We start from the raw sequence: 20,174 nt of genomic DNA, 5'->3' as shown, positions 1-20,174 counted from the left end.
AATATCTTCCCTCAGCTAGCACACCTGAGGAGCTGTTCCCTTTTGACACCAGGGTTATGTCTACACAAGAGCTGAGAGGGTGCTTCCCAAGGTGGGTAGACAGACACACTTTTTTGACTAAGTTAACACACTAAAAAGAGAAAAAGAGCAGTACAGCTGGGTTGGCTTGGGCTGTCTGCTAGATTCCAAACTCACCTAGAGGAAGGACATGGGGTCGGGGGGCACCGCCCCTCACTGGACACCGTCCCATGCCACCCCTAGCCAGGGGGAGGTCCAGGGCACCCAGACCATGCCTCTTCCCATTGCTGAGTGCGGGAGGAGGTGGTCATGCCCCTCCTTCAAGTGACACAGGCAGGAGCTGTGGGAACAGAGTCACATTGCTCCACTCTCCTTCCCCCCCACTCCTGGTAAGGGAAGGAACCTGATGCCTGCTGAAGGTGCCAACCCCCTCCCTGTTAATCTTAGGTTGCCAAGAGGCTGTGGCCCCTTGCCCCTCCCACGCATGATGTCTGTGTGGGGGAGGGGGAGGGTCACATGCCCCCTTGAGTTCCCCTCATGTGTTGCCCCTGCCTGTGTGCATGCTTGGGTGGCTAGCCTGAATTCCCCCCCAACCCCACTTCCATAGGCAAACTGCTGTTCTAGCATGCCAGCCAGAGCACAGCACAGACAGCAAGTCTCTATCAACACACCCTCGCACAGATTCTGCTCACACGAACCAGCAACCGGAAAATCTAGAGTAAGTGATTTGCCTGAGTAGATTTCCATTCCTACTCAAAAGCAAATGTTTGGTTTTAGATCAGGTCAAGAGGAATGGTAACAGTAAGACAGAAGGACTTTTGGATCTGAGACAGTGACAAGCAATCTTCAGTTAGAGCAGCCTTTGCAATGGGTATGGGTGAGAGTCTCTCTCTCTGCTGCTCACACACATCACGCCCACCATGGGACAGATGCTTCCATTTCTCTCCTCCTCCCCATTTCTCTCTCCCAGTTCTGATTTTTTTTTTTTTAGATTTTTGTTTTAGTTTAGTTCCTCTTCCCGGGGTTGACCCTTCCTGTGCTGCCCGTTTTCTAAAAGCTGCATGTCTCTAGTAGCTTTATGGGACTGTGCTCCTGTGGGATTCAGTTGAGGCAAGGAAAGAGAATCTTGGCAGACAGTGGCCCTTTACACGGGAGCAGCTCCCAAGGACGGGTTGCATTAGGAACAGCTGCAGAAGCAGGAAAGGAAGGAGAACAACTATCAAGGAGCTCTATCCGCCATTTCCCCTGACCTCTAGGTTGCAAGTAAATAAACAGGGCCATGCAGCTTTCTTCCTTCCCCCTCTACCTGCTCCTTTAGAGTAACTTAGTGCCATCTAGAGTTAGGAAATGTTACGGGAAGATGCTAAGCTCCTGATTTTACAGTCTGCCTCAGATGTTACCTTATACCTGGATGGACAAAGCAAGGCCCACAGGCCCAGTGCACCCCCATGGGGTTTTTTCCCCCCATAAAATTGATAGCAGTTCTCATCTTTAATAGAGAGGAATAGCAAGAAAACACTCTTCCCACATCCCAGCATGCAGTGCCACACTGACTAAGATGAAGCACCGTATTGTGGGATTTCTAGCCCCACAGGCTGTCTCTTGCATGTCTGTAATGAAGATGAGGGTGACTGAAGTCTGTTCTCTTTGATACAAGTTAAGTGAAGTCCTAGGGTCTCTGTCACATTGCCAGAGCTGTCTGCACTGCATTCCCTACTGTCACATCTCCCCATGATTCTTCACTTAAACAAAACTCAGGCACTCCTGCCTTCTGCATTACCATCCTCCTTACACATCTTCTCACTGGGATCCATCCCCTCAGCAATCACAGAAAAATGGCATAAATGAAGGACTATCAGACTTCATGGGGAGATCTCAGAGGAGACTGATAAACCCAGGACCTTGCTAATGTGGTCTATTCACAAGCAGTCCAAAGGGGTCAGATGAGTGCAGTGGCAAGCAGTCTCCCTTTAAGAGCACTTAGTACCAGAGCTAGCCTTACAGAAGGCTTTGGATTGGCTGAGCTCCCCCTTCTTCTGTCATCTAGAGAGAAGGCAGGCTCCCAGCTGATAACAAAGCTCTTCCACCCACTGTAATTAGGAAGATAAAAGCCCACGGAGCAGAGGTTTAATTGGAGCAGCCATGAAAAGAATGTTTATGCTGCAGGTTTCTTTTATGGGTTTTGAGCCACTTTTGTAGCTTCTGAGGAAACTCTAAATGTAGAATTTATTCTCGGTGGGCAGAACTTCTTGTGTCTTTTCATGCAGTGAGAGAACAAGAGAACTCTGGAGCTGTGTCTACATTGGTGCGATCTTGTGCAAAAGCGGCTGTTTTTGGGCAAACTTGCTGCCTGTCTACACTGGCGGGGAGTTCTTGCGCAAGTACACTGACTTCTAATGTATGAAATCAGTGCTTCTTGTGCAGGAACTCTGATGATCCCGCTCAGGAATAAGCCCTCTTGCGCAACTGTTCTTGCACAAGAGGCCAGTGTAGACAGGCAGCATGAATTTCTTGTGCAAGAAAGCCTTGTGGTTAAAATGGCCATCAGAGCTTTCTTGTGCAAGAGAGCATCTACACTGGCATGGATGCTCTTGCGCAAAAGCACATCTCTTGCACAAATGCACATTCCAGTGTAGACACTCTTCTGGAAGAGTTTTTGCACACGAACTCTTCCGCAAAGGAGTTCTTACGCAAGATTATGCCAGTGTAGACGTAGCCTAGGGATGTAGCAGCTGTTGGTCTCCTGGCTGGAACTCCTTAATGGAGGTTACCAGTGTGAAATAAGTTGATGGGTCTCTGTTTCTGCGGGGACAAACGTCCACATTACAAAAACTACCAAAGTACTTTCTTTCAAATGGGTAAATGTACTACTGGTACTTTCTTTCAAATGGGTAAATGTGTAACAAATAGGCAGAAATGCTAGGAAGAATCCTCACTCTGTCCAGCTGTGGGCAAATCTAGCCTTTGCCTGTCATGAGACCAGCAATGCCCCATTCATGTCTATGGAGGACGGCAACTAATTTTGGGCCCAATCCTGTCAAGTGCTAAGTGTCTCCAGCACCTTTAATGGGAGGATCCGTACCACTCATGAGGGGCCAAATCCCATGAGAGCTCCTCTTTGTCAGCACTTTTGACTTCCTCTGTCCTTTCAGTTTCTACCCAAGCCAACGACTGCACGTGAGTCACTATGGCAACCAAGCAGCCCCCACCTCTAATGAAGAAGCATAGCCAGACGGACCTGGTGAGCCGACTCAAGACACGAAAGATCTTGGGAGTTGGAGGGGAAGATGACGACGGGGAAGTTCATAGGTCTAAGGTAAGAACCACCTTTGTGCCCTGTGATAACCTAATACTATTCTGGGCGGATGAGATGAGGCGAACTTGGAATGGCCCTAAAGAGAGAGACAGAGGGGTCATGTTTGTTGCACCAGTGGTAGGTTTGTTAAGCATCCAAGTTTTGACTGGAACAGCTGGTTGAAGAAAACCCTGGTGGCTTTGGTGAGTACTGCTTACCAAGCTATTAAAGGTCCGGTCACTGGAGTGGCAGTGCTAAGGCAGGCTCCCTGCCTGGCTTGGCTCCATGCTGCTTACAGAAGCAGCAGGTATCTCTCAACTCCCTGTGGCCCCTATGCCCAATGGCGACCACAGAATCTCCTGCACTGCCCCTTCTCAAGTGCTGTGGCTAATGGGAGCAGTGCGGGTGGTGCCTGTGAGTACAGGCTATTTGCATCACTCATAGCAACCTGGTTGGGCCTCTGTTAGGAGCTGGATATGCCGACCACTTCCAGGCATAGCATGGAGCCAGGGCAGGCAGGGAGCCTGCCTTAGCTTTGCTGCGCTGCCAACCAGCAACCACCTGAGGTAAGCACAGCCCAGCCAAACCCCACACCCCAAATCCTATACCTCAAGTTGGAACCTTTCTGTACCCTAGCTCCCTCCCAAAGCCTTCCAACCTCCTGTCCCAGCCCTGGACCCCTTCCTGCCCCTGGAGCCTGCACCCTGAACTCCTTGTTCCAGCCCTGAGCCTGCCCTCACACTCCAAACCCGTTGGCCTCAGCCCTGAGCCCCCTCTTGCATCCCAAGCCCCTCATCCCCAGCCCCACCCCAGACTGAGGCTCAAACCTCTTTAGAAGATGCAAGTTGGACTGAGGAGAAGATTGGTTTGGATGGTGGGACTTGATTCCTCTCCTGGGAAAAGGAACTAAGCAAAAAAGGTGCCTATTTCTAAAAAAACATTTATGAATGTAGATTAACAGCTTGATCCACGAAGCAACCTGAAATGTGATGGGTGAGGGAAAGAAAGAGTGAGACAACAGACGCACGTATTGGTGGAGGAGAAATGGGGAAACTGTACTTAGGGCAAGAGAAAAGAAATAGAGATGTAGGGAGAGGTAGGGACTTGTTAGAAACTAGGCTGGGATCTCTGAAATCCTAGCATCTGCTTAGCTGCAAGATTTGAAGATTTGAAGATTTGAAGTGGAGATGAACGTAGGAGATAGCTGTGTAGAGAGTCTCTGGGTTAAGCTAAAAGGGGTAAAAAACGAAGGTGATATCATGCTAGGAGTCTACTACAGGCCACCTAGCCAGGTGGAAGAGGTGGATGAGGCCTTTTTTAAACAATTAACAAAACTATCCAAAGCCCAAGATTTGGTGGTGATGGGAGACTTCAACTATCCAGACATATGTTGGGAAACTAACACAGCGAGGCACAGGCTATCCAATAAGTTTCTGGACTGCATTGGAGACAACTTTCTGTTTCAGAAGGTTGAAAAAGCTACCAGAGGAGAAGCTGTTCTGGATTTGGTTTTAACAAATAGGGAGGAACTAGTTGAGAACTTGAAAGTGGAAGACGGTATAGGGGACAGTGATCACGAAATAATAGAGTTCATGATCTTAAGGAAAGGTAGAAGGGAGACCAGCACAATTGAGGTTATGGATTTCAGGAAGGCAGATTTTGATAAGCTCAGAGAACTTGTAGGTAAGGTCCCATGGGAAGCAAGACTGAAGGGAAAAACAACTGAGGAGAGTTGGAAGTATTTCAAAGGGACGTTGTTAAGGGCCCAAAAGCAAACAATTCCGCTGTGTAGGAAAGATAGAAAATATGGCAAAAGACCAGCTTGGCTTAACAAGGAGATCTTGCATGATCTCAAAATAAAAAAGGAGTCATATAAAAAATGGAAACTAGGACAACTAACAAAGGATGAATATAGGCAAGCAACACGGGAATGCAGGGGCAAGATTAGAAAGGCAAAGGCACAAAATGAGATCAAACTAGCTACAGGCATAAAGGGAAACAAGAAGACCTTTTATAAATACATTAAAAGCAAGAGGAAGACCAAGGACAGGGTAGGCCCACTGCTTAGTGAGGAGGGAGAAGCAGTAACAGGGAACTTGGAAATGGCGGAGATGCTCAATGACTTCTTTGTTTCGGTCTTCACCGAGAAGTCTGGAGGTGTGCCTAACGTAGTGAATACAAGCAGAGAGAGGGTAAGTTTAGAAGATAGGATACACAAAGAACAAGTTAAAAATCACTTAGGAAAGTTAGATGTCAGCAAGTCACCAGGTCCTGATGAAATGCATCCCAGGATACTCAAGGAGCTGATAGAGGAGGTATCTGAGCCTTTAGCTATGATCTTTGAAAAATCATGGCAGACAGGGGAGATTCCAGAAGACTGGAAAAGGGCAAATATTGTGCCCATCTATAAAAAGGGGAATAAGAACAACCCAGGAAATTATAGACCGGTCAGTTTAACGTCTGTCCCAGGGAAGATAATGGAGCAGGTAATTAAGGAAATCGTATGCAAACACTTGGAAAGTAATAAAGTGATAGGGAATAGCCAGCATGGGTTTGTGAAGAACAAGTCATGCCAAACTAATCTGATAGCTTTCTTTGATAAGATAACGAGCCTTGTGGATAAGGGAGAAGCGGTGGATGTCATATACCTAGACTTTAGTAAGGCATTTGATACGGTCTCGCATGATATTCTTATTGATAAACTAGGCAAATATAACTTAGATAGGGCCACGATAAGGTGGGTGCATAATTGGCTGGATAACCGTAGTCAGAGAGTTGTTGTTAACGGTTCTAAATCCTGCTGGAAAGGGATAACAAGTGGAGTTCCTCAAGGGTCTGTTTTGGGACCCGTACTATTCAATATCTTCATCAATGATGTAGATATTGGGATAGAGAGTACTCTTATTAAGTTTGCAGATGATACCAAACTGGGTGGGGTTGCGACTTCTTTGGAGGATAGGGACATAATTCAAAATGACCTTAGCAAGTTAGAGAAATGGTCAGAGGTAAACAGGATGAGGTTTAATAAAGAGAAATGCAAAGTGCTCCACTTAGGAAGGAACAATCAGTTCCATACATACAAGATGGGAAGCGACTGTCTAGGAAGGAGCATGGCGGAAAGGGATCTAGGGGTCATAGTGGACCACAAGTTGAATATGAGTCAACAGTGTGATGCTGTTGCAAAAAAAGCAAATATGATTCTAGGTTGTATCAACAGGTGTGTTGTAAGCAAAACTCGTGAAGTCATTCTGCCGCTCTACTCTGCACTAGTTAGGCCTCAGCTGGAGTACTGTGTCCAGTTCTGGGCGCCACATTTCAAGAAAGATGTGGAGAAATTGGAAAGGGTACAGAGAAGAGCGACAAGAATGATTAAAGGTCTAGAGAACATGACCTATGAAGCCAGGCTTCATGAACTGGGCTTGTTTAGTTTGGAAAAAAGAAGATTAAGGGGGGACATGATAGCGGTTTTCAAATATCTAAAAGGGTGTCACAAGGAGGAAGGCGAAAATTTGTTCCTCTTGGTTTCTGAGGACAGGACAAGGAGTAATGGGCTTAAAGTGCAGCAGGGGAGGTTTAGATTGGACATTAGGAAAAAATTCCTAACTGTCAGGGTGGTCAAATATTGGAATAAATTGCCAAGGGAGGTGGTGGAATCTCCCTCTCTGGAGATATTTAAGAACAGGTTAGATAGACATCTGTCAGGGATGGTGTAGGTGGAGCTTGGTCCTGCCTTGAGGGCGGGGGGCTGGACTCGATGACCTCTCGAGGTCCCTTCCAGTCCTATTATTCTATGATTCTATGATTCTATGATTTATAATAGCCCAGTGCCCAAATTACCACCACATATTATCTTTATGGCATAATAATCAGTGGAACCCACACCCAGGAATAGTGAATGTGTGTGTGTGGGGGGGGGGGTTAGGGGGTCAAGGGTTCTTACCATTTGAACCTTTCCCTGTCCTTTGGTTCAGCAAGCCTTTCAGGAAGTGCTTTGCAACAGAGATGCAGCCACATCTGGTGTGGCATACAGTAGAATCACAGCCGTGGGTGGAATTGCCAGGCCTCTGGGGGCGGCAGGGCCTGTAGCTTCAAGCTGCTGTTCTCACCTTAGCAATGATGCTTCATACATTTGGAAATATACAAACCTCAGTGGGTGGTTTATATTCCTTTTGAGAACACAATCAGACATACACATCCATCCATCTATCTCCCCCACCTCTTACTCAAGCATGCAAGTGCACACAGACACACACAGCTTCATCTCTCTCTTTTACATGCACATACACTGTATTGCTCATACGGAGATACAGAAACAGAGTTCTCCATAGTCAGCAGTGTCTGTGTAAGAGCAATAACATAAAAGCTTTTGACAGGGGATTGCTAATGCCAGAGACTGCAAGACACTGAACAGCAGGGACTGACAATTGCTTGACGGAATTAGTCATTGGGCTTGTTCCTCAGTTGAGTTCATGCTTAGTACAGCTGAGCTGGGGAGACAAAGGTGGCTCTAAGATACCTCCCTAATATCAGAGCCATATACGGACTGATTCAGCCCCTGAAATAAGTCAGAGCAGCCACAGAGAATGGTCCCTCTAGGGCTCATAACATTGCTCCAGTGTTTAACAGTACACTCCCCTCCCTCCTCACTCCTTCTCACCTCTGTCACCCTGTATATCCTTTCTTGGCCTGCTCTGGAATGCACTGTATGCAGAAGGGAAGTGAAGGGGTTTTGGGTAACTTTATAACACCAGCGACTTTCACTCCATTAGTAGAACCCCCAACCTGCCCCTTTAGGCGTGTATTTTGCTGGAGCTGCATAAAGAGGAGTTAGTTGTTGTGGTCAAGTATCTGGCCCATAATCTTAGGAGTAAGAGATGAGAGACACACAGTATTAGGTCACTCTTAGTAGTAGGGATGTTAAAATGCATTTATTTGTGTAAATGCGTAACCACTGAAATTTTCAGCAGTTACACATTTAAATGCGAGCACTAGTTCCTGTTCCCCACCCCCACACACTACTGCCTCTGTATCAGAAGCAGCAATATGGGGGGGGGGGGGGGGTTGGCAGCTCCACAGGCACTGGCTTCTGCCTGCTCCCCTCCCTCTGTGCTGCAATGCAGGAGCATGGTGGGGGGGGGGGGGGCCAGGCGGCTCCTGCCTACTCCCTCTAATAAACAGGCAGCAGCGCGGTGGGGTAGGGAGGAGGGGCACAGTTGGCTCAGTGGGAGCTGGTATGTGCAGGGAGCCAGCCTGAAAGCTGGCTTCCTGCACATACCAGTTCTGACTGACCTGTATTGGAGGCAGCAGTGCAGGAGGCAGGCAGCTCTATGGGAGCTGGTGCTCATGCCTGGCCCCCCTCCATACTGCTGCCTTCCCACCCCTCCCCAATACAGAGGCAGCAGCAGGGGGGAGGGCTGCGTGTAACTGTGAAGGTTAACCATTGAGCCCAGGCACATCAGTTAACCGTGTACTTGAGTACACATTCACTTCCAGTCAGTAGACCATTGTTCACTTATTCTACCTGAATCCTTTATCTAAATCACTTTCAAAATGTTGACGGTAGGGATGGATTGGGAAGGCCTGCCCAAATGATCATGTCTAAGGCCCTCATAAATTCAGGGTCCATTTTTGGTCAATTCTATTGTCATAGGGTTGAAATAATGTAATTTATTTTTTTAGCTATTTAAATCTGAAATTTCACAGGTTTGTAATTATAGGTGTCCTGATCTAAAATGGAGTTATACAGGGTCTTGCAAACTTATTTGTAGGGAGGGTTGTGATACTGCTACCCTTACTTCTGTGCTGGTGGCGGGTCTGACTTTAGGGCTGAGCACCTGGCTAGCAGCTGCCACTCTCCAGCAACCCCAGCTCTGAATGCAGCACCATTACTAGCAGCAGTGCGGAAGTAAGGATGGCATTGTATGGTATTGCTATCCTTACTTATGCACTGCTGCTGGAACATTGCTTTCAGAGCTTGGTGCCCAGCCAACAGTCACTCTTCTCCAGCCTCCCTGCTCTGAAGGCAGCACAGAAGTAAGAATGGCAAATACCATGCCCCACCCTGCAAAATAGTGTTGTGACTTCCTGTGACTACTCCCTTTTGGGTCACACCCCTCAGTTTGCAAAATGCTGGTCTCCCCCATGAAATCTATAAACTATTAGATAAAGGGCACACACAAGACCAGATTTCACAGGGGAAGACCAATTTTCATGATCTGTGACATTCTTTTTGTGGCCATGAATTTGGTAAGGCCCAAATCATCTCTCTCCAGACTTGCTCAGTTGAAACTCATTAAGATGAGAGGCAGGCTCAAATCAATCCTCTCAAACTTTTAGGGAACGTTCACAGTTCAACCCCAACTCTGAACTTCACAAATGGCCCCGTTTTGGAAGAGTTGAGCTGAACTGGAGAGACTTCTGCACTCCATCAAAGTTTGTTCTTGATTCTAATTTTGGAAGTTGAATTCTGTTTTGGAATCATTTATATGAGACACAGCAAGGAAGGAAACGGGCATTTGGCAACGCTTGAGGAAAAACAGCAGCACTTGCTTGGGTGGCAACCTGTACAGGACTGGGGAACCTTATTTGAGTCGGGGGCTGCTGACCCACAGAGAAATCAGTCGGGGCGGAGGGGGGGCAAGCACAAGTGAAAAGCAAAAAAGAAAAATCAAACCCTCACTGACATGGCCCCTGACAGAGGGAGAAAGACACTCCCCACATTCCCCTCACACACCAGAGCCTAGCAGGGCCCACGCTAGTAGATTTGTGTGAAACAGCGGGGAGACTGGAGTGCCAGCATATGCTCCCCAATGCTGGGGGGAGTGAGCCCCAAGACTCAGGGGCTGGATCTAGGCGGTTCCGCACCCAGGGCTGACCCTCAATATTTTGGCACCTGAGGCAGAGAGCTCAAATGCCCCATGCCCCCTCGCTTGGGCCAAAACTTTGAAAGGTCTCAATTCTGCTTTCTTCCTGTTCTGCTCCTCTCATGGTACTGCTCTGCTACCTACAGATGCACCAACAGACAATTTTCTACACTCTGGGTCCTAGTGGCGCCCCTCCTCTTCCCCCCCGTCTGGCACCTGAGGGCGGCCACCGCAGTTTGCCTCATGGTAGGGCCAGCCCTGTCCCCACCCCTGCTGTACAGGAAAAGATCCTTTGGAATTGGGTATTTACAGAAAGAGTCTGGTGCCTTGGTATGTCTGGCACAGAGTGCTGTGTAATTGAGTTGGTCTGGAGCTTAAAACAAATCTATGCATGTAAAAGGAAAAGACAGTCTTGGGCTGCGTCTAGACTGGCATGATTTTGCGGAAATACTTTTAACGGAAATGTTTTTCCGTGAACAGTATTTCTGCAAAGATCATCTAGATTGGCATGGATGCTTAAGTGCTTTTGCGCAAAAGCATCCGTGCCCAATCTAGACGCGCTTTTGTGCAAGAAGGCTCCGATGGCTATTTTAGCCATCGGGCTTTCTTGCACAAAAAATGAAGGTGCCTGTCTACACTGGTCCTCTTGCGCAAGAAAACTTTGCGCAAAAGGGCCAGTGTAGACAGCAGAGGATTTGTTTTGCGCAAAAATGCCATTTTTGCGATCGGGGCTATCGGGGCTTTTTTGCACAAAAGTGCGTCTAGATTGGCCACAGACGTTTTTCCGCAAAAAGTGCTTTTGCGGAAAAGCCTCCGTGCCAATCTAGACGCTCTTTTCCGAAAATGCTTTTAACGGAAAACTTTTCTGTTAAAAGCATTTCCGGAAAATCATGCCAGTCTAGACGTAGCCTTTTGGTCACTTGGTATCTGAAAGCTGGCTGGACTAGAATGGGAAGGGAGCACTGATTTTTCAGGGTTTGTCTTCACTAGCTGCTGGATTGATGGACAATGATCCATCCAGTGGTGACGGATTTATAGTCATAAATTGAGCACTCCCCCATCGACTTCAGTACTCCACCAAAACACGTAGAGCTAGCAGCTATGCCAGGAGTTTGTCAGCTGTTGACTTGTGGCAACACGTTGCAGTAAGCAGACCGAGGTGTGTCAGCTTCAGTTACGTTATTCATGTAGCTGAAACCAAGTGATTTAGGTGAACAGTCCACGGTAGTGAAGGCAAGGACTCGGACTCAGAACTCCTTTCACTTCTACTGTAATTTCCAGAACCCTTTAGCCAGAGGCAGCTGCTGCTGTTTCTCAGACTTCTGTAAAGCATGGAGATGGGCTATCATGGCAGGAATAAAGCAGCAACAGAAGCACAGTGCACTATGCTGTTCTGATATGTCATGGCTGGCTACAAACTGCTTTCACATTAATGGATATGAACTCTGTCTTTAAACTATTAAACCACCGCTGGAATTTTATTGTGAGGGCACTCGAAGCTGGTGCTTTATGCACACAGCATATCCCATCAATCCACTTACATAAACTAGGCTTGTGTACCTCAGAAATTGGTGCAATTATTACATCCCATCAATCCATTCACATGGCTTGTGTACCTCAGAAATTGGTGTAATTATTTATAAGATACTGATGCCCATGGAGCATTGGGTCACACATAAATGAACAGAGTCTTTTTTAAAACAAAACAAAACAAAACCTAGCAAAAAGCAGATCCGGGGAACTGTCTTGTGGTCCTCTGGAAGGCCAAATCAACCTAGTCTTCCCTGGGAACATTATCCTGCTGAGAACTGTCCCTGGCCCCCACTTAGCGCTTGTCCGACCCTGGAGGGCTGAGAAAGGGAGTGCTTACCTAAGCTTGTCTCAGTTGTAAGTAGCTCTCCGTCACCCTTAGGGAAAGGCATGGGGGAGGCCCTACATGCAGGAAATGACACAGAATGGAACGCAAACACAGAATGGAACGCAAAGCTGTTTTTTCCTCTCCAGCTGACAATGCTGGCTGGAGACAGGCAGGAAGCTGCTCAGGGCTGCCTGTATCACCTTTGTTCTAATTTGCTTGGTAAAGGTCTCTCTTTCCTCTCCTTAATGCCCCCTTTGTTGCTATTGCCTTGTGTACCCACAGGGAGGCCTTTCTGGTGTGGTTCTCCTTTAATCTCCTAAAGGATCCCTTGCTGGGCTTCTGATCAGTTCTGGAACAAGATGGAAACCTTTCAGATTTGCTTTCTCCTCCCCCCACATCTACTGACCTAAAACTACTGAACTTTGGCTCCTTCCTCATGCCCTGGAGTCCTGCCAGTTGGACTAGATTATACCAATCTGACAGAGCCCGTTTAGGAGATGTAACCTTTGGCTCTCTAGAGACAAGTGTTTATTTTAACTGTGTTTTTAAATGAGTGCTTGCCAGCAGGATCCCCCCTAGAACAGAGACTGGTCATTATCCTCTTGAGAGTGAAAGAGACTAAGTGTTTCACAACTGAGATACACTAGGCAACCTGTAACTAGCCTCTTTTTCTGCTCCCATTCTGTGCCTCCAGTTTCCTGCTGGTGCTCATTCACCCCTAATGGCCTTTCAGGTGTGGGAGTACCCTATAACCAGCCATATCCACTTTCAGAACACCCCAGTTTGAAGTTCATAGGAACTGGTTCATAGACTCCTTGAATCTGAGGACACGTGTGAGAGTGGTGGAATTTGTGGAACATGGTATGGAAAACATGGAGGAGTCTTGTGTGAGGTGGAAGCACCTTGGCAACTGCGTGGGCAAATATGGCTGCCATTCTGCACTCTGCTAACCTCCTGTCCTGCCTAGATCATTATCACAGGGTTGGGACTCACCTCCTTGGCGCCTCCTGCTGGTTGCTCCAGGGAATTAGTCATCTCTCAGTAGGACACATCCTTCTGACTGGTGTCTCCCACCATTCTCACTCCACGTTCCAGCTCTATACCAGTGTTGCTCCCAGGGCACTGTCCCCTAGCAGTGCCCACTGCAGTTGTCTCCTGTCCCCTTTGCAGGGATTTATTGACAGTCCTGTATCTCTGCTGCCTCTGCCACCATTGTGGCCTCCAAGCCTACACCCTCACATAAGGGGCAAGCCACAGTCCTTTCAGGCCACACAACATCCAGCCACCATTGTTTTGTAAGGGAGAAGGGGGGGGAACCTAACTCAGGAATCCTCTGACGACAGCAGCCTTAGTCGTCGTCGTCGTCGTCGTCGTCGTCGTCGTCGTCGTCGTCGCCCCGCCCCGCCCTGCCCTGCCCCGCCCCGCCCCCTGTTCCCTGGACCTGCACCTACCCTGGGTAGAACCTAACCAACTTCTCTGCTGGGCAGCTGCTTATATGCAGGGCTACCCCAGCTATCCACACCCTGATTGGCTCATTGAAAACCTCTCCCTCATTGGCCAGGACTCTGCACAAGCTCCCTCCAGCCTGCATTAACCACTTCTGGCCAGTGTGGGGCAATGGTCCCACCACAGTCATGGAGAGAGAATGTAAGTTTATTGGTGTTATCCAGAGTCTGATAACATGAAGCTGTGAAATTACAGAGGAAAAAGGGATACTGTTATAGGATCCTGTCTGCTTGCATTAATCCGTAATTCCTAAAGATGTCCCATGCCCCATACCCTACATCTGGCTGTGAGTACCGCTAGAACAATAGCTCTTAAACTGTGGGCAGAACACACCTCCTGGTGACCTACAGAATGAAACACTTTGAGGGGAGTGGGATCGGGGAGTGGGGGGGCTATTTCTAATGAAGGAATCCATCTAGAGAATGGACACATTGGGAAATCATGGCCCTCTGCATTTATTTTTACAGCTAGCAGCCACTGTCTGTATAAACAGAGAACTACTCCCTCCCACCTATAAGAGAAGAACCTACAGAGGGGGAGGAGGAAATACTGCATCTCATTGCAATGAGAGGAGGAGGTCCTGGGGAGTTTCCTTATTGCGGGTGGGGCTCCTAATAGCAATCAAATACCTTTGGAAATTTACTAAAGCAGGCCAACAGATCTAGATGGGGCAGAGAGAGGAAGGAAGATAGATAGATAGATATCCATCCATCCATCCATCCAGAGGTAAGATAGGGTTGCCAGATGGTTTTAACAAAAATACTGAAACCCTCCCCCCCCCCCAAAAAAAGAAAACACCAGGAAAAAATTCTGTTGAGGAGGAAAAAAGGGGGGGGGGGGGTGAGATCAAAGTTGTCAAGAAAAAAAAAAGACTCCAAGAGTTATTAAGCATAAATAACTAAAACAGCATGGTCCCTTTAATTGCATGCAGAGTCAGACTAGGAAGAGGAAGAGAAAGAGTTGAGCACTAAGACCCAGGGAAGGAATTGCTTCCCCTTGCTCAGGTCTTTAGGTTTATTGCCAGTGGCCATCTTGTGTTCTGGGTTGAGCCAGAAAGGAGCTTCCCTGTGGAACCAGGTAAGCACAGGGTTGCCAGACGGTCTCCCAAAAAATACCGACGAACACGGGCTAAAAATGTGTTGAGCCACCAAGCTGGGAACAAAGGGGGAGGCAGCAGAGCCTGCTCTGCAAAGCAGCCTCCTGCTACGTAAAGCAGAGAGAGGCAGACCCCAGGGCAACACGATAGCAGGGCAGGTGGGAGGGGGCAACCATGGGTAGGAAGGTGACTCCCCCATAGCCAGGTCTTTGGGTGTCCCAGTGGGAAGAGGAAGAAATTCCACCCCCATCAGTTTTGGCTGAGAGCCCATGAAAGGCACCTAAACGCTTCTCTCCTGGACTACGACATCACAACGCACTTGAACAGCGCTCAGGAGCAGGGACAGGGCTTCTCTTCCTCCCCAAGGCTTCACTTCTCCTTGGATGCAATCAGCTGAAGGTGCCCAGTGCCGATTGTGCCTCACCTCCCAGCCACTCCTCCCGCCCCCGCTTAGCTTCTGCATGCAACCAGAGGCTCCCAGAGCCGATTGTGGCCCTGCCTCCCACCCTGGGACTCCCTCTGGTTGTAAGCAGAAGCCTGGCGAGGGGAGTGGCTGGGAGTCCCAGCCATTCACCCTGCTCCCGCCAGGCTTTTGCATGCTACCACAGGCTCCCAGCGCTGATCACGGCCCCGCCTCCCAGCCACTCCCCTCACCCCCACCAGGATTCCATCCGGCTGAGTGTGTCATAGGGTTGCCAGGTGTCTGGTATTTTTGCCTCCTGGCTGAGAAAAAAAATCAGAACAGACCGGACATTTTAGGTGTTCGGTATTTTCTGAATTTTTTACCGGACAGGAGGCGAAAATACTGGACTGTCCAGGTCAATACCGGACACCTGGCAACCCTAAGATTAGATGCCACATGGAATTGGATATGTGTCCTTTCTGACATTATGTGTGGAGGCCTGGAGATAAGCTCATGTGTTTTGTTTGAATTTCAGATCAGTCAGGTCTTGGGCAACGAAATAAAGTTTGCTGTACGGGAACCCTTGGGGCTCAGGTAAGTTTCCATGGAGAATCTGAGCACTCAGGCTGTTTAGTTGGGATGAGGTTGATGAGATGAAAGGAGATCTTGGGCTTAAATATTTACATGGGCTGCTTCCTTCTCCTGTCTCCTTGCTTCCTCCTTAGCCTGGCTCCTGTCAACACAATGTTCAGGGGGTGGCCACGTTTTGTAACAGGCCACACGTGCTGATGGGCTGAGCCCAGGGCTGTACAGGCACTGCCAAGATGGCCCTGAAAGGTGAGGGTCTCAGGTGGACAGGTGCTTCACCCATGATATATGTGTGTGGGCACAGTAAGGGGTGTTCTGGCTGATATCCCCTTTGCAATGGGAGGTTTATGTCTCCTGTTTGGGCAGGCAGAGTATAACACTTCTGGGCTATGTCTACACTAGCATGATTTTCCGGAAATGCTTTTAACTGAAAAGTTTTCCGTTAAAAGCATTTTCGGAAAAGCATGTCTAGATTGGCAGGACGCTTTTCCGCAAAAGCACTTTTTGCGGAAAAGCGTCCGTGGCCAATCTAGACGTGCTTTTCCGCAAAAAAGCCCCGATCACCATTTTCGCAATCAGGGCTTTTTTGCGGAAAACAAATCTCTGCTGTCTACACTGGCCCTTTTGCGCAAAAGTTTTTTGGAAAAAGACTTTTGCCCAAACGTGAGCAGTATAGTATTTCTGTAAAAGCACTGACAATCTTACATGAGATCGTCAGTGCTTTTGTGGAAATTCAAGCGGCCAGTGTAGACAGCTGGCAAGTTTTTCCGCAAAAGCAGATGATTTTGCAGAAAAACTTGCCAGTCTAGACACAGCCCTGCAGTATGCATCACAGATTTCTCCACGTGTGAGGAGCAGTGACAGCTTTACCTCTTTGATGGGCTTGCCCCAGTTGTACACTATATGGCGGTAGAAAGGTATCACTCAGATGTGCAGGAGGGTCCAGATCCTCCAAGGTACTTAGGAAGTTAGATGCCTACATTCCTTTGAGGGTCTGGGCCTAGGTATCACTCACATAATGAGAAGGGATGTTGAGTGGGGGCTCATACTCTTGTATAGTGTCTAGGAGGGTCTCCCCTGTGTTCTGAAACCGAGCCTTTGACATGAAACATCATCTGGGATCTTATGCTAGGTCTCAGCTTCAGTGGCGCTCTCTGAGCTCAGAATGTGGCTAGAGTATCTTGTATTTAAAAGGGGGTAAACTCTGCCTTTTTGAGCTATTGCTGAGGCAGTGCTCGGAGAGTGACTCGCGTGGGGTGAGAAACTTGCATGGCTGGCTGTGGACCTGGAAATTAATGCTACAAGATAGAGTTACAGACTCCCAGGGAGTCCCAGGTATGGACTGGATGAACAGGAAGTCTAATTCATCTGTCCCAAGATGCACTGGGGCCTCTGCTGAACATGGATTGGTTATGAGGGGGAAGGGTTTTAGCTGTAGAAACTTTCAGGCAGCTGTGAGGAAGTTTTTTTTCTTCAAGGACACATTAGATAAGGGATTACAAGGACTGGGAAGGTGATGCAGCCTCTTGGCTACTGATAGAAGTGCAGAGTCTTGTAGGAAAGGTTTGCAAAATGTGTCAGGGTTTGAGTCTGAAGTGATTAACGAGAAATAGTGGGGCTGCATAAGCTAATGAATTTGGGGGTAAGTTGGGGTGTGACGGGGGTTCTGAGCTGGCCCTATAGCTGACCTGGGAATGCTCTGTTGGGTATCCAGTCTTGTGTGGTTGTAAAGAGAGCATCTAAATGTACAATACCCCAGTCCATCAGCCTACCTGCTGATGCCCAAGGGAAACCAGTACTTGCTCCATTGATTTCAGTGGTGTATAATCAGGTCCCAAATGCCCAGCTGACCTGTAGAGGGTAAAGGCTTCCTGGGTCAGATGTCCCAAACTGATTGTGTTACAGCTAGCCAGGAAATCCCTTTATAGTTCTCCATATTGTGTATTGGCTCCTTCTAATCAAAGACAGTCTCTCCAGCAACAAAAAGAAAGGATCACTGACTGAATTGCCTTCACTCTGATATCCCGGATGGGGGCTGCTTCTGAGATACCCTTGGGGGCTGCGTACTTGGGCAGATGGAAGAATAAGGGTGTGGTGAATCTCTGTGCCTCTGATCTGTGTTTCTTCCCATGCAGGGTCTGGCAGTTCGTCTCTGCCATCATATTCTCTGGGGTTGCCATTATGGTAAGTGGGAGAAGCATTCCCAGGAAGAGCCCAACCCTGGGCTGCCAAAGAGGAGTTGTGACACTTCAGTCTGCTTGGCCCTATCCATTACTCTGTCATCACCACCCACCAGCAGCTGCTGCCACTTTTCTCTTCCTGTCCTGTCATGGAGTGTCTCTCTCTAATAAGTTTTAACAGCAGCTTCCTTGACAGGTTGTTCCTGACACCAGAGACCCTCCCTCTAGTAGCTGTTTCATAAAACCTCAGTTGGCAGCAGGGGCCTCAGTCACAGAGGAGATCCTGGAGGCTATTCCTCTCATTGCCCCTCCCCTCATAAGTGACCCAAAACCCATGTAGCACCCGGTTGTACAACATATTCTTCCCAATCCAAGGGGAGCTGCTGCTCTGCTACTTTCATTGTCTTCAAATGACTTGATCTTATGTGGATTCCTCCAGTCTCCTTTCTCCTTTTAGGCTCTCACTTTCCCGGATCAGCTCTATGATGCCATCTTTGAAGAAGAATCAGTCAACAGCAAGACTCCCATTAGGCTGTACGGAGGAGCCCTCTTGAGTAAGTAATGTTGAGACTGAGCTCAGAGAATCACAGTCTGTGGATCTACCAAGGAAGATGCTGAGAAACTGAGGGTATGTCTACACTACCCCGCTAGTTCGAACTAGCGGGGTAATGTAGGCATACCGCACTTGCAAATGAAGCCCGGGATTTGAATTTCCCGGGCTTCATTTGCATAAGTGGGGAGCCGCCATTTTTAAATCCCCGCTGGTTCGAACCCCGTGCAGTGCGGCTACACGGGGCACGAACTAGGCAGTTCGAACTAGGCTTCCTAGTTCGAACTACCGTTACTCCTCATGAAATGAGGAGTAACGGTAGTTCGAACTACCTAGTTCGTGCCCCGTGTAGCCGCGCTGCACGGGGTTCGAACCAGCGGGGATTTAAAAATGGCGGCTCCCCGCTTATGCAAATGAAGCCCGGGAAATTCAAATCCCGGGCTTCATTTGCAAGTGCGGTATGCCTACATTACCCTCCTAGTTCGAACTAGGAGGGTAGTGTAGACATACCCTGAGTGAAGAATCCTAATGGTGAGGAAGAAGGAGAATTCTGCCCCAGACATAATCTCAGACCTGGGCAGGACAGAGCCAGGCAATGCCAGGGTAACTGGCTCTGCATGAAGTAGTTTTGCGAGAGGTCCATCTCCAAGCTGCCAGAAATGGAATACTAGGCTGGAGGGCCCATTGGCCTGATGCAGAACTTCAGGGAAATGGGGATATTGGGCTAGGCAAGGCACCGGCCTTTTCCAGTGGGGACACTTCCCTTGTCCCTCTGATACTGGAATCTTTGGGGAAAGCAGGGCTGCCTCCCCGGCTCCTTGCTCTGTAACCTCCAACCTTAGCAAACATGGAAAGACTGAGGACATGTGTGTGTGTGGGGGGGGGGAGGGGGGTGGTTGGCAGTGAAGCTGGAGGAACTGAAGCAGGGAGGTTTGGGGGAAAATGTAGAGCTGGCAGCTCTCTTGGGAATGACAATGAGTAAATTGGTTTTACTTAATTTCAGACTCCCAGAGTGGCAAGTGCAGTGGGGTGTGGAGAGGCCTGCCCTGCTGCCTTTCACTAGCCCTACACTTACATACTGTGCTCAGATCACTCTTTGAATCTGTGATGCTGAGGGTCATGGACAGATGGTTATAGGAAGGGGATTGCTTATGACCGTGGGTCCCAATGCAAGATCTTTTCGTACAAGGGGCCATGTCTAGTGGGTAGCAGAATCAGGGGTTCCAGTGCATATGAAAACCTGGTTTTGGCTTATCGGCTGCCCATCTTCTCTTCCTAGTTTGTAGCAACACCTGGTGGTGCAGAATGGAAGCACAGAATACACAGCCGGCTCTTGAAACCCGGCAGCTGTGTCTAGACTGGCCAGTTTTTCCGGAAAATCAGCCGCTTTTCCGGAAAAACTTGCCAACTGTCTACACTGGCCGCTAGAATTTCCGCAAAAGCACTGACTTCCTACTGTAAGAAATCCGTGCTTCTTGCGGAAATACTACGCTGCTCCCATTCGGGCAAAAGTCCCTTTGCGCAAAACTTTTGCACAAAAGGGCCAGTGTAAACAGCTGAGATTTGTTTTGCACAAAAAAAGCCCCGATCGCGAAAATGGCGACCGGGGCTTTTTTGCGCAAAGCGCGTCTAGATTGGCCATGGACGCTTTTCCGCAAAAAGTGCTTTTGCAGTCTAGACGCTCTTTACTGAAAATGCTTTTAACGGAAAACTTTACCGTTAAAAGCATTTCTGGAAAATCATGCCAGTCTAAACGTAGCCTCAGTGTGCAGCTCCCCATTTTTGGCCTCTGGTTTCCCTTTGTCTCCTCCAATACA

General features: G+C 48.4%; 1 protein-coding gene across 1 annotated transcript in view; it reads left to right on the top strand.

Annotated features, from left to right (window-relative positions):
• TP53I11 (tumor protein p53 inducible protein 11) overlaps window positions 1-20,174 on the top strand; it is a 60,720-nt gene that overhangs the window by 32,793 nt on the left and 7,753 nt on the right. The window contains exons 2-5 of the mRNA XM_025185334.2: window positions 3,171-3,334; window positions 15,575-15,633; window positions 17,763-17,811; window positions 18,265-18,361. Of these exons, the coding sequence (XP_025041119.1) occupies window positions 3,206-3,334; window positions 15,575-15,633; window positions 17,763-17,811; window positions 18,265-18,361 (334 nt within the window). The 5' untranslated portion in view covers window positions 3,171-3,205. The remainder of the gene's footprint in view (window positions 1-3,170; window positions 3,335-15,574; window positions 15,634-17,762; window positions 17,812-18,264; window positions 18,362-20,174) is intronic.

Source organism: Pelodiscus sinensis, chromosome 4 (genome assembly GCF_049634645.1).
Source record: "Pelodiscus sinensis isolate JC-2024 chromosome 4, ASM4963464v1, whole genome shotgun sequence".
Taxonomy (NCBI): Eukaryota; Metazoa; Chordata; order Testudines; family Trionychidae; genus Pelodiscus; species Pelodiscus sinensis.
The sequence above is the reverse complement of the archived record's forward strand: the minus strand, read 5'-3'. Positions and strand labels throughout refer to the sequence as shown.